General features: G+C 36.5%; 1 protein-coding gene across 2 annotated transcripts in view; it reads right to left on the minus strand.

Moving 5' to 3' along the window:
- Positions 1–3,951: 3,951 nt before the first annotated feature.
- Positions 3,952–13,370, minus strand: part of LOC124802729 (lysM and putative peptidoglycan-binding domain-containing protein 1) — a 28,974-nt gene continuing 19,555 nt past the window's right edge. Inside the window, exon 3 of one of the 2 annotated variants that reach the window (XM_047263696.1) lies at positions 3,952–8,600. In XM_047263696.1, coding sequence (XP_047119652.1) covers positions 8,333–8,600 — 268 coding nt within the window. In that variant the 3' untranslated portion in view covers positions 3,952–8,332. The remainder of the gene's footprint in view (positions 8,601–13,370) is intronic. The other variant, XM_047263697.1, reaches the window with a different exon arrangement.

The raw sequence follows: 13,370 nt of genomic DNA on the forward strand, positions 1-13,370 counted from the left end.
AAAACGCCAGAAGCATAAACTTTAGTCCAAAATCATAAACCAAGTCCAAGCAGGGTCTGCAACAAGAAAACCATCCAATGGAAATGCTGCGGAGAAAAGGGATAGTGGAAGTATAAGATTCCAGCATGAAAAAGAAGTAATGCTGCAAAAGCTGTGGTCCTGTGGTAGCCAAGCAGGTACTCATAAACGTGTCGTGAGCCCCGTGGTTGGAAGTGCAGACGTTTAGTGGTTACAGTGTGCTTTGCACACAATAAGGTGACCTTCCCTTTTGGTGGTCAGATGTAGTTGACCAGAACCTTCATCAGAAGGATGCCCGCCCTTGGGTTCCCATGCAGTCTGTCAGGCCACTGCTAATCTCAATGCGCCACAAATCTGAATGACACACTATTCAACCAACCAGCCAAATGGATACCCGCAATGAGCCCCCTTTCAAATCCTGTCAGGTGCTGATAATGCTGTCTCACCTGAATATTCGGCATCTCTGTCCTTCAGTTGTCAATGAGTATCTGACAATTCTTGCCCCATTATATAACCTACTAAGCCTGATGATAATACTAAACATGAATGACTAATCCACTCTGGTGACCTTTATACTGTCAGAGAGAATTGCAGTTCTAATCATTTACATACCTGCTGATGGTATGTACCTGTATGTGTATGCAGTGGCATTGGCATCCAACCATGTCTTGTGGGTGCTTTACTTAATTTTTTCACTCTCCTGGCATAATGTGCCCTCTGTTTATGGTTACTGCTGCAGAATTCTGCTCTCTCATCAGTCCATCACTGAACTGTAAGAACGACAGACAATACAAGGCGTAAAATACTTTTCTGACATGTTCCACATCCTGGAGGACCTCCTCACTACGGATCAATTGGAATGAAAGTAAATCTAATCTAATCTAATCTAAAGAGTTCACAGGGATGTTTGTAATTCACGGTGAAGCAGGGCATAATGGTGGAGCTGTTCAATGCACGAATCAAGGATGTGTATCAATGACGTGGTGTACTCCTAGATTGAAGTCACTGCCATTACATGTGTCACGTCAAAATTCGGCTCCGACTGAATAACCTGTCACTGCCATACAATTTTTAGTACAGTGCAGATGCCTATTTGTGAAAGTTATTTTTTGTGAGCGCTGTGGCTGGTCATCTCGCGGCTTACAGTGAGAAATGTGGGAAAAACCATGTTAGTTAAAAGTACATTATTGAAATATTTTCCATAATACCAGTCCTATAGAAATTCGATGGACTTTCTTCAATGAGACTCCAAAAGCAAAACAAGGTTTTGCAAGTAGGTCACCTTATGACTGCTCAAGTCAAAACTGAAAAGGAAAGTTTACAGTCTGTAAGTATTTTCCAGACTTTGGGAGGCTTCATTTGGAAATTCTCACTTTACCAAAAGCAGTGTAGACTATTTGTACGATTTTGTTTCTGTCTCTACAATCGCTGCTTTCACTTACTCTTAAAAAAAGAACCAGTTGGCACTAACTCATACTATATTCTTTCAAATGTATTGATTATACGAAGGTCATTACGAAAGTAAGCTGCTCTATGTAATTTGATGAGTAGGATGTCCATTTTATCCTGAAACACTTGTCATAACCTTTCTGGTACTCAGAATTTGCTTGCCTTTTTTCTTGTCTTTTCTTCTTTTTGTTGGGGATAATGAATGGTGTCATTCCACAGACTGGCATGTTGTTCCTGGAATTTAAAACAAAATACAGGTCATGTCACCGGTAAAAATGTGGCACAAAAACTTCTTGTACTGAAAGAAGAAAGTCTGTGAACCTCCCATTATTGTTTTTTTGTGTTTATCTGTCAAAATTCAAAGAAAACATCTGGCGCACATCTTTTTATGGATCAAGTCACCACCAACAATATCATAAATAACTGGATGTAAAGTTTCAGAGAAGCACAAGCTCTGTTCATCAGCAGTATAGTTTTAATTAATTTTCAGACCTACTTTCAAACTAGCTCTACGAAGTTCTCCTACTCATTGTTTATTATCTGCATTAGAGGATAACAGTACAATGCTATGATCAAAACAATGGTATTTCCGATCTTCTCCATTAATAGACAACCCTTTGTTTTTCCAATTTGAGAATCTGAAAACTTCCTCTTGGATTCCTGAGACTTTCCTAATACACTGTAACAAAGCAGTGATGCTAGAGTATCACTTAAAGACAGAAGGAAGAATTTAGGGGAGGGAGAGAATTAATCACCAGTTATGGACTTATCCTTTGCGCATAAAGCCTAGATTTCCTACCAAGTACAAAAAGTCTATCCAATGCAAATGATTGTTTGAAATTAACAAAATAAGTTATTAAAATTCATCACAATATTTCTTACCATGTGCTATTCACATTACAGCAACTGTTCTAAACACTAATGGAAAAGTGTTTACAGCAGCACTTTTGTAATGTGCACCAAGTTGGGTTTTCATGTCATGAATTCACCATGCAGGATAATTTGTCAATACTCATTGCAGGCACTCATAAATACAGCTGAGATCTTCAAGCTAAGAATGCTTGAAGAGTGGATGGACAGCTTTGCACCCAAACATTGCCATTGCATGTCAATAGAAATAACTGTTTATATCAATAATCAAGTTTTGAAAACACCGGCTCCTCTGCCAAAATAGCTGTTTATTGACTTACTAAAGATTTGTCCAAAAGCTGGATTTTTCTACCCTCTCCCCCCTCTCTTTTACATGCCAAGTATATCTCCTTACAGATATTAACTTCCATCCTGGATTTCATTAACACATCTAATTTTATTTTCTTGGGGTATAGGATTTTAGCAAATTAGTCTCAGAAGTAACTGACAGGCATTGCATATTACTTCACTAGAGGTAAAACAAGCACACACATGGTTTTTTATGTTATCTTGAAGTGCAGGTCTGCTGCGCACCACCTCTATTTGGTAATTAGTGATCGCTCCTGTGCATATGCCGCATGTGGACTTTACTTCCGTGCAAGCAAACCAGGAGCTATGATATTAGGTATCACCTTGATGTAAACTATCCATATAAACATCTTGTCCTAGAATGTCAAACGAGTGAGAGAATATTTAAATACTCTACTGGTTGGTGCCCACTGATTGTCATCGTCGTGGTCATCATCGTCATCATCATCATCATCATCATCATCATCATCATCATCATCAACATTGTCACTTTGAATCATCACTGGAATACAAATCACTTGTTATCATTGTTGAAAACACCATAAGCAAGCTTCTGTAGACCCTCATTATCACAAACTACTCTCTTCACCATGATGGGTTGTTTAATGTGGTCAGCTACCACGTGAACATGGCTACCACTTCACGTTAGAATAAATTTAAGAGCCACCTATTACCTAGAAATTGAACATACATTCATTTAGTGCAATACACATTCATAAGCTGAGCCCATCATACAATTTAAATGTCTCAGTATCTTCATGCGACTACAACTCATCATGTGATGGATTGGATTAACAATGTTATACCAATATTAACTCGGTGTACTTAATTGTAATGCAGGTAAACATTTTTGTTGACTTTGCATTTCCGTTACGTAAAATGTTTAAAAACATATGCTCATTGTTTGCTGTCCCATATATTTATTCCAAGTTCACCCTGATATAGCTTGGCAGGTTCTTTATGTTTCTTAATTTACATGTGGTTAGTTTCAAGTATGAAGGAAGGAAGATATCTAAGTAAATTGACACAGGTGAACATAGTTTTCTGCAATAATGAAGGCCTACGGCTGATAGAAAATTCCTGGAATGTTTGTGTCTAGAACATAAATTATAGCAATGAAACACAGCCCACAGGAAAGAATCTCTAGTCATTCAAAATGTGGTGTAACCCAAGAAGGTTATAAATTAAGTGGGCAGATAAGCTACAAAATAGAGTTACTGGGGAGGAAAAAAAAAAAAAAAAAAAAAAAAAAAAAAAAAGGATGAATAAATACAAGGAAAACTTTTATTAGGATGAGGGTCAGATTATGGGATATCCATGAAAGTATCTAGAAATCAGCTAGCCTGGTACTATAGGGAGCATCAGATGGGAAAAATTGTAGTGGCAACAAAAAGATTACAGGTGGTGTTTGTTTCAAATAAAATAGCATCAAACCAGTTGTCAAAAAATGGACAACTTAAAAAAGTTTTTCCTTGTAGATAACCAAATCAACAAGCTTTCCACCAATTGTCTGTAAAGATACTGTACAATAAAGTGAACAAATTAAATCCAGAACTATATTTCTGCAATACATTTTTTCCCAGAATGGTTAAAAACAATGACCGTAATCTCTATTTCTGAAGCAAATTATATAGAAGAATTTTTGACATAGGCTCTACGTAATACTATCAAGTTATAAAAAAATCAAACCTTTCTTACAGATGAGAAGCTGTAAAGATGATATGTGATTCAAGAGCAACACATTCTTAACAGCTTACATTCTGGTCCCATCTTTTCCTGTGTAATACCCTTAATAATTGTACTATATAAAACAAAAATATTCGAACTGCACAGAAATTTTCAATGCCAACATTTTCAACAAATATCACAATCTTATTATGTAATGTATACTCAACAATTTGTGGATATGGCAAATCTGGACGTTTAAGCATCCCTGTCAAATACTGCAGGGCAATCAACAGTCACATGTTAAACATTCACAACAATTATTCAATTCAAAGATAAACTATGAGAACACCAAGAAATATTTCATGCATATGACTTCTTCACATTAACAATTGATACAAACAAACGACAACTACTTCTTAATATTTACACACTGTATAATACTGTACATATTTACACCAGTATCTTACATTTATAAAAACGATGGCCCATTATGTACAATTATGACACATGTAACAAAAAAAATGTTGTCAAATGTATTTTAGGAAACTTTACACCAATACAAATGGGATGTGCTGTCCTGATTGTGCAAACAATGTTTCATACATAAAATTTTCATACTTGATTAGAAAAAAATGTAACATATTTAGTGCCGTTAACACAATTTTACACACTCCTTGAGACTGAATGCGCATTTCCCTTATCCTGCTCTTCATAAAAAGGAATCTCGGCAGTACACCAGAAGTATTTCATCGTCAATTACTGTGGAAGGATATCTGACTAGGTCACAACCTTACCAACTCTTACATCCATAAGAAGCCAATAAGAGGCAATTCATAAAGATATAGAGAACTGAAAACCTGGAGGGGGAAGGGGGATAGGGCAGGGCAGGAATTGTCCCAGGAACTACAGCATACGGGTGTACATATGTTATTTTCATGCAGAACAGATGTACAACAATTGCTTTTGTTGGAATTTGAAATATTTTTTTGATAGTACCTGAACATAAAGCTGTAAATGAATAAGTATACAACCAGGACACAGAAGACCAAGGGAGCAAGAGCGTGTACTAGAGGCTGACCACGGATTGGGAACAGCATTAAAATCAAGTTATGGTGGCTTGTGCAGAACAGAATGAAAGAAGAGGTTAAGAGTGGAGAAATGCCCACAAATTTCACATTTCCCCCATCACCTCTGTCACAAGCTACTGCTCTTTATTACAGTAAACTTGTTTTACAGAAAATTAACAGGTTTTACACAAATATTCAGACTTTCTTTACTTCACGAATCATTTATCCTTTAAGGACGATAGATTTGATACATGTATGTTAATGTAACCAGTGACGTAGTACTTGCCAAACAAGACCTTGTTTTAGATTCACAATTTTCCTCCAGATTTTCCCTAGGGTCGACTAGTTTTCAAAATTGGTGTAGATCTTGCTGGATAAACAAATTAACTTTTACTGTCCACATTTACAACATTCGGTCCCAATGTGGTCACACTGCACACAACAAAAAACAAACCTATAATAAAAGAAATTATCAAATGGGGAAAAACCACCTCCCTGGAAGAAAGAAAGTACTTTTTTAAATAAATTAGTTCACAGTGCAATATTTGTCTACTGGTGTCCCAGAGTGACTTATCAGTAGACACCAGTTTTACAGTTAAAGAGAGCAAGTTTTCAGCAGTAAACTAGCACATGTGCAAAAATGGAATAATGAAACAGCTGTGGCTAGTTGGAAAATTAATGCAGAAACATCAATGAAAACATTAACTTCTACAATACTGACACAGCAAGGAAGTGATCTTAACTTGTGTGTACAGATTACACATACAACTTTTAAATTAACTACTATTAATAAAGATTGTTCCATCATATCTTTTTCTTGGTAGGGATGTAAGGAAACCAAAAGGGCAACTCTTCCTGCTCTGTCATTACCACACTTTTACAATGATTATTCCCAGTCATAGCAGAAAGGTGAATTAATTGAACAACATTCTCACTATGGTTTTTTTAAGGTACTTTATGCTCTTTTCTATGACATTATTTTAGCAAAATAATCTGTTTTTACTTCCATCGAAAGGATAGGTACTGTCTTAAAACACCTGTGTAAAATGTTGTGTGTAATGAGTCACTGAACTAATATGAAAAGGAATTTCTTTTCTTCAAGACTCATTTGGAATAGAACTTTACTCCAGGGAGGTATTTACATCAATAAACAGTAGATACAAGTTACGATGCAATGAAAGAAGCACTCTTGCTATAGTGAATACAACAAACTGTTGAAACAGTCAAAGAAGCAACGTTATTCAGTTCAGTTAACTGTCTTGTATGCACAAGTACTGAGTCATACTACCAGCAATCATCCCCATTAAGTATCAGCATGTTACACTAACTCACCTAGATACACATTACTTCAGGAAAGTGAATGCATATTGGGCAAAATATATGAATTTCTTGTCATATATTTTTTGCTTTGAAGTACATTGTCCAATTATTTTATCATAGTTCTCAAACGAATGAGCATAAAGAACTGAAAACAATCTCCATTGAATAGATTATTGCACACCTGGAATAGCTGCAACAATACATTAATCACCAGTTAACTGTATTGTTGTTTGAATATTATGGTAAGTTTACTTAATAGCAGCATGCTTATTACAATAACAGGTTAAGAAAAAAATTGTTATAATGACATTTAACACGAGAAAGATCTGTTAAAGTCAACATTCACATTACATAACCAGCCTATCAAAGGCAACATTCTGTTCAATAAGTGGAGTCCATAATTAACATCCTCACCAAGTATCATCAGTAATGGAAAGACCTTGTATGCAAACAAAATATTCTTATCTATCAGGTACATACCTATATTTTTTATTGCACTTAACTGCAAAGAATAGCTGCATGTTCACAAATTTTACTAACACTTTATCAGAAACCCTATCAAGATCAAAATAAAACAATATATTTTCCCACACATTATTCAAACTGTAACTGCCACAATCCTCTCGAATGTTTATATGTAGGTGTGATGAATATGAAAAATAATATTTTAATTCGGTGTGCAACTTTAAAAACAATTACATGAACATTCTTGTAATTTTACACACAAAAATGAGGACTGTATGTCTAATGTAAGGCATATTTAAAATCCACATAATTGCCTTTTAAATCTATTTAAGGGAAAATTAAAATAATCCATTTTATTGAGGCCCAGCTCTCATTTTTGAATCACTTCTTGTTTACAATATACTGAGGAACTGTACTCACTCCAAAATATAACTTTTGGAGACTATAAAAGATCTCACCAGACCTTAGCCATCAATTAACAGGCTAACCCATAAAATAAAGGCCAAAAAGAAGCTACCTTTTAATAAATGGAAACAATTTTCAAAACTTACATCTTTTCTGTATCATTTTGAAAAGGCAGTGTTTATCACTACATAATAACTGATTCAGTGGAAGACAGTTACTCAGAAATTATCTGTGACAATGAGGGAAACAGTAAGAAATTTATAAAGCTTTGGAAAAAGTGTGTAATCCAAATGTGTCATACTAAACTGCATTAAAAACATGATAGGGAAGAAAGCAAAAGTAGCTTGGAGAGCAATGTAGGTTTACTATTAATACAACTTTACCAAACCCGAATCACAGTACATATCCAAAATACTGTGTAACAAACATTAACTCATTAGAAAGTTTAAATCAGATGATATGTATGATGAATGAATTTCATTTTATTCTTCTGTTTAGCCAAATCTAACACAGTTGGCTCGAAACACACATTAACTCTCAACTCTTGTATTAGACCTTTAGCATAACACAATCAAAGGTTTATGCAAGTCAGCACATCCTGAAAGAGCATTACTCAATCAGTCACAAAGGAGAGTTGGCCAGAACTCACCGTACTGTCTGCAATCTACCTGTACAGTATAACAGGCAAGAACTGCATAACATTCATTAGGACAGAGTAAATGCTACAATTCAAACATTTCATCTTGTTCTTTCTGCAACCTCTGTAACGACGAACGGACTTTGCGCCCTTGCGTCATTACTAAAGTTTGAGGCATACTCAGCACATCATTGTGTGACTGTGAAGATGCTGCAAGAACTGCTGTTGCACCCTGCATTGGTGTCACCCCTGAGGATGCTTCAAACTGCTGCTGCCGAAGCCGGGATCGTGTAGTTCTTCTACGGCCAAACATGTCGTCATCAGAAGAACTACAGAATCTGGAGACAAGAGAATTGATATTATAAGTGTTGTCTGTCAAACAATTTAACGTAAGACTCACCATCCAGAAGATAAGTTTTAAAAACTAGGTATAGCTAAGGCAAACACCATGTGGCTAAATATTTCTGGCTGAACTAGACCATGATGTTAATCCATTGCCTGCCTTTTGCAAACTATATTGCCATTGTTTCTTTTGTCAGCTTTTGTTATGACTGATATAATAGAGTGACTATATGAGGACATGATGAAACATATTGCAGTTTATTCTATGTTTGTACTTAGCTTGCTACATATTTCTGTGCAAGCCCGAGAACTAACTCCAAAGTTTCATCCTGTTACTTGTTTCCCCTCACGTCTGTCTGCACACAGTAAATATATAAATAGTGATACAAATCAACATAGTAAAGAAAAATAGGAGATTATGATTCAGAGAGAGAGAGAGAGAGAGAGAGAGAGAGAGAGAGAGAGAGAGAGAGAGAGAGAGAGAGATTAAGATAAGTGACCATTGACGTAAGAGTGTGGGAGAACAATCTAATATCTAAAGCTGTACAAAAGATTTTTGAACAAAAGCTATGTGGCACTTTTAGGTGTCAATCATCATTGCTCATCCACAGTTCAGTACTACTGTGAGAAGTCTTGATAGAATACACAACTTTAAAATGTGGATTACACACAGTTCAATATTGAAAATATAATTCATTGAAATGTGGCTAATCAAGTGGCACGTCCTTACCGTTACAAGCCAGTGAGTTCTCCCTCAGATAGAAGAGGTTTCATACAAGGTGCATTATTAAGAAGAGACCTGCAATATGCGATTCATTTGCTTTACTCATTACCACTCATTATTTCAACCTATCACTCAGTTTACCCTAAAGACATTATGTATGTCTGTCTGTCTGTCTGTCTGTCTGGGCTGTCAGTTGAAGCTTTTCACGTACATTAAGGTTGATGATATCACTTATTTTGAATCATTCTGTTTGCCAGTCACATGTTGTGATTATTTTATGTTAGGTATTAGGATGCTAAACAGCATGTTTTTAGGTGCATTTGCTGAATATGGTCATGTGATGAGTTGGACAACTAAGTTTTTCTTCACAAGCAATATTACTGCAACTAAGGCCAATATGTTTACATTACCAGTTCTTATAAATTTCTGAATTTTTTATTCATTTTTAAGAATGTCTGCCAATGCCAGCAACTAAATGGGTGAGAAGGTGCTTCCCCTCCAGGCCAGACCTGCAAGGCGAATCACAAAAGTGGAGTGATATCACCCGACTCCCACTGGATGCAGCTAAGCTAGGGGGAGGGCATTTATGTGTAACTGGAAAGCATTAATGTAATCAAAATTAATGAGAAGTTTGCCTAGGTTCCATCTTCATCATTCATCAAAGTAATTCCTCCAACATTATAAAAAAATGTTTTCACTGAAGGTAGGAACACGACCCAATGTGTTTCTCTGCTTAGGTCTTGTACTTAACATTACAGTAATGTAACTGTGTACAGTGAAAAACAATATGTTTGACAGTGCGTCAACTGTTGGAGGGCAATCTCTATTGTAATATACAGTAAAACTTCCTGGAAATGGAATTGCAAGGGACTAAAATAATTTTCCAAATTGGACAAGTTTCCGGATTACACAAAACTCACTGGACTACACAAAATTTGTCAGATATCATAAACAGAAGTACAGTAAAAATTCTTAATTACGCATATACTGTATTTATGTACCTCCACTCCAGCACAGCACTGTATACTGGACAATAGAACACTGGACTATTACACTAATTGATAAATAAAACAGCATTTCTATATTTTTATTCTGACTTTAAATTTGTTTATTACTGTATGTACATACATATTATTCCCATGTTTATTTGCTTTACATTTCAATTTTTTCACAACATATCAATGAGGGAACCTTGTTTTTAATTTCCTGTTCAAAATCGTTTTCTCTGGGCAATTTTTTGCATCATCATACAATAGTTCCAACACGTTGGGAGAATCCTCCTCCTCCTGTTTCTTCTTCATCGGCCTCTGTGTTGCGGACTTCTATTAAATTTGTCGCTGAAGTGAAAGTGGAGTGAGTTGACAAAGTCATCGCTTCGAATGTAATCATCTGCACTGCATGAAATGTTTCGCATTTTCTTTAATTCTTTAACTTCGATTGCCACAGAAGCATCTTGTGCCTGACCCCCAAACCCCGCTTTGTTGAAGCACTTTGTGACAGTTTCGGGTTTTATCTTCTTTACTGCCAAGCCAATCCAATTTACTGCATCCAGGACAGGAACTGACCGTGCAAGAGCAAACACACTTTCAGCTTCTTCAACGATAAGAATATTAGATTTCATCAGCAATCGCCTAAAGTCACTTGAATACGTAAATAATTGTTCATGGGTTGTGAGGCTGGTTGAACCTTGAGGGAACCAAGCCAATTTCACATTTGATAACATTACTTTCGGGTGGCAGGTTGCATTGTCTAGGAAAAGGAGAACTTGGTGATTTCCTTTTTCATTTTGGCACTGAAAGAGCTCTGCCATTCTTCCACAAGTCCACACACCATCCACACCTTTTTATTGCTTCGCCATGGGACTGGAAGCTTACTGGCATCTATGTTTTTGAAACAACACTGTTTTGCCACCTTTCCAATCACCAGTAGCTTCTCCATTTCACCTTCACACAGCAGTACAGTGAATCTTTCCTTGGACATTTTTCTGCCGGTGCACTTTTCACCTGTAATTGCTAGCGATTTTGAAGACAGCGCGCAATAAAACAGTCCCATTTCACTGGTACTGAACATGTCTTTCAGGTCATAAAATCACCATTAAGTTGGACAGTATTGTCTTCCACTGAGTTGCTACACTTTCCTGCACATCCTTAACTTCCCCACGCACTTGATTCCCACATGATGTGCCTAGTTCTGCAACTGCGTAACTCCAAGCTCTTTAGAAACTTTCAGAGCCTCACTGCAACAGGAGTCCAGATAAAGGTAAGTTGGTTAATATCTTCATTTCCGGTCTTGTTTGCGCCTCTTTTCATCTGCCCATTCCCTTTTATCCATTTTCCCCAGTCTTATCCTTGTTTCTTAAAGTCTCATAAATTTGTGTTTTATCACATTTGAAACAACAATTTCGTACACAGATATATTGCCTCTCTCACTAGCCTCGATTACACTAACCTTTTCGTTAAGTGTTAATGACACATACAGCAACATGATGTCGAACAAACGGTATCTCAAAGTGTTACTAGTCAACGGAAACTGGCAGAAAATAATGACCTTGCCGGGTAAAACCATTGTTTAATGGAACAAGCCCCACCTCTTTCACTGTGCACATTGCAGTATAGTGTTGGTATATGCGCAACAATGTTCCTGCATGCGCTGGTGTGCGTCAATAATGAGGAAAACGAGAAAGCGGACAAACAGAGCGCTGACGAACAAACCGTTTCCTTTGATGTACAACACTGAGCGTAATTTACTCATCGTTGCACAGAGTGGCGCAGTTTTAGGTCCACACCAGCAGCGTCACGCTGGACCTCTTTTCTCGGTTTTGTGCCACTTAACAGAGGTGTTAAAAGTAATGGTCTTGTAGAGTTGTTAATAACTAATGAAATGTAATACAGCAGTACTGTACAGGCCTTTTCCGCATTATCCAATGAATTATTAAGTACGTTCTAAGATTTGCTTTCTGCTTCCACATTAGGCATGTTCTGTTTTATACAAAAAAAATCTGCATATAAAAGTGCACTGAATGCATTGGGACTGAAATAGTTGTATGGTCTGGGAAGGTTTCCGATTTATACACTTGCTGATTTGAGCAAGTTTTACTGTATTACAAGTGATCTTGGTAAACCTGGTTTTTAAGAATAACACAATAACACGTTCATTAGTATTAACACTAACAATGTATACATACCCTGTAAACTGACTCTCTTCCCATCATTCCGATAAAAGAATCATTGAAATGATCTATGGAACTTTTAACTAACTAACATCCTGTTTGCATCAAGGTCATCACTTAAGTCAGGAATAGATTTCTTGCAACTACTGAGAAAAGATCAATCACTGCACATGTAGGATATCAAAATACAGTCACAACAATATAAAGTTTAAAACACCATCTGTACTTCCACAATATCCCATCAACAAATATCCGTAACTTGCTGAATAACTTCCACTAAGCTAATAACATCAAGTAACTCAAAAATTCAGAGAATCATTCCAGAATATCTCTTGATTTCCTTGACTATCTTTTTGATTCATGGCAAGGGAAGCAAACTGATATAATGAGGTAGTTCATTTATAAAGATACCTATTCTCTTCCTATATAAGACTGTCGATTCATATTTAACATGTCAAAATCTGTCAGAGTATGATGATTTACTTCACACATCCGTATCTCACATCAAGTTAAAAGATCCACAATGTTTCGAATCTTGTCAAGATGTTTCAGGATTACAAACTGTCCACAGGACATCAGTTCAGTCTCACTAATAACTATTTTAAACTTATCAAGGTGTCCAATAGCTGCACCCATGTTTACAGATGCCACTGTTATTGAAAAGCATCTACCAAGACAAAGCATCTACCAAGACAAAGCATCTACCAAGACAAAGCATCTACCAAGACAAAGCATCTACCAAGACAAAGCATCTACCAAGACAAAGCATCTACCAAGACAAAGCATCTACCAAGACAAAGCATCTACCAAGACAAAGCATCTACCAAGACAAAGCATCTACCAAGACAAAGCATCTACCAAGACAAAGCATCTACCAAGACAAAGCAT

The sequence above is a fragment of the Schistocerca piceifrons genome, chromosome 6, assembly GCF_021461385.2.
Source record: "Schistocerca piceifrons isolate TAMUIC-IGC-003096 chromosome 6, iqSchPice1.1, whole genome shotgun sequence".
NCBI classification, from domain to species: domain Eukaryota; kingdom Metazoa; phylum Arthropoda; class Insecta; order Orthoptera; family Acrididae; genus Schistocerca; species Schistocerca piceifrons.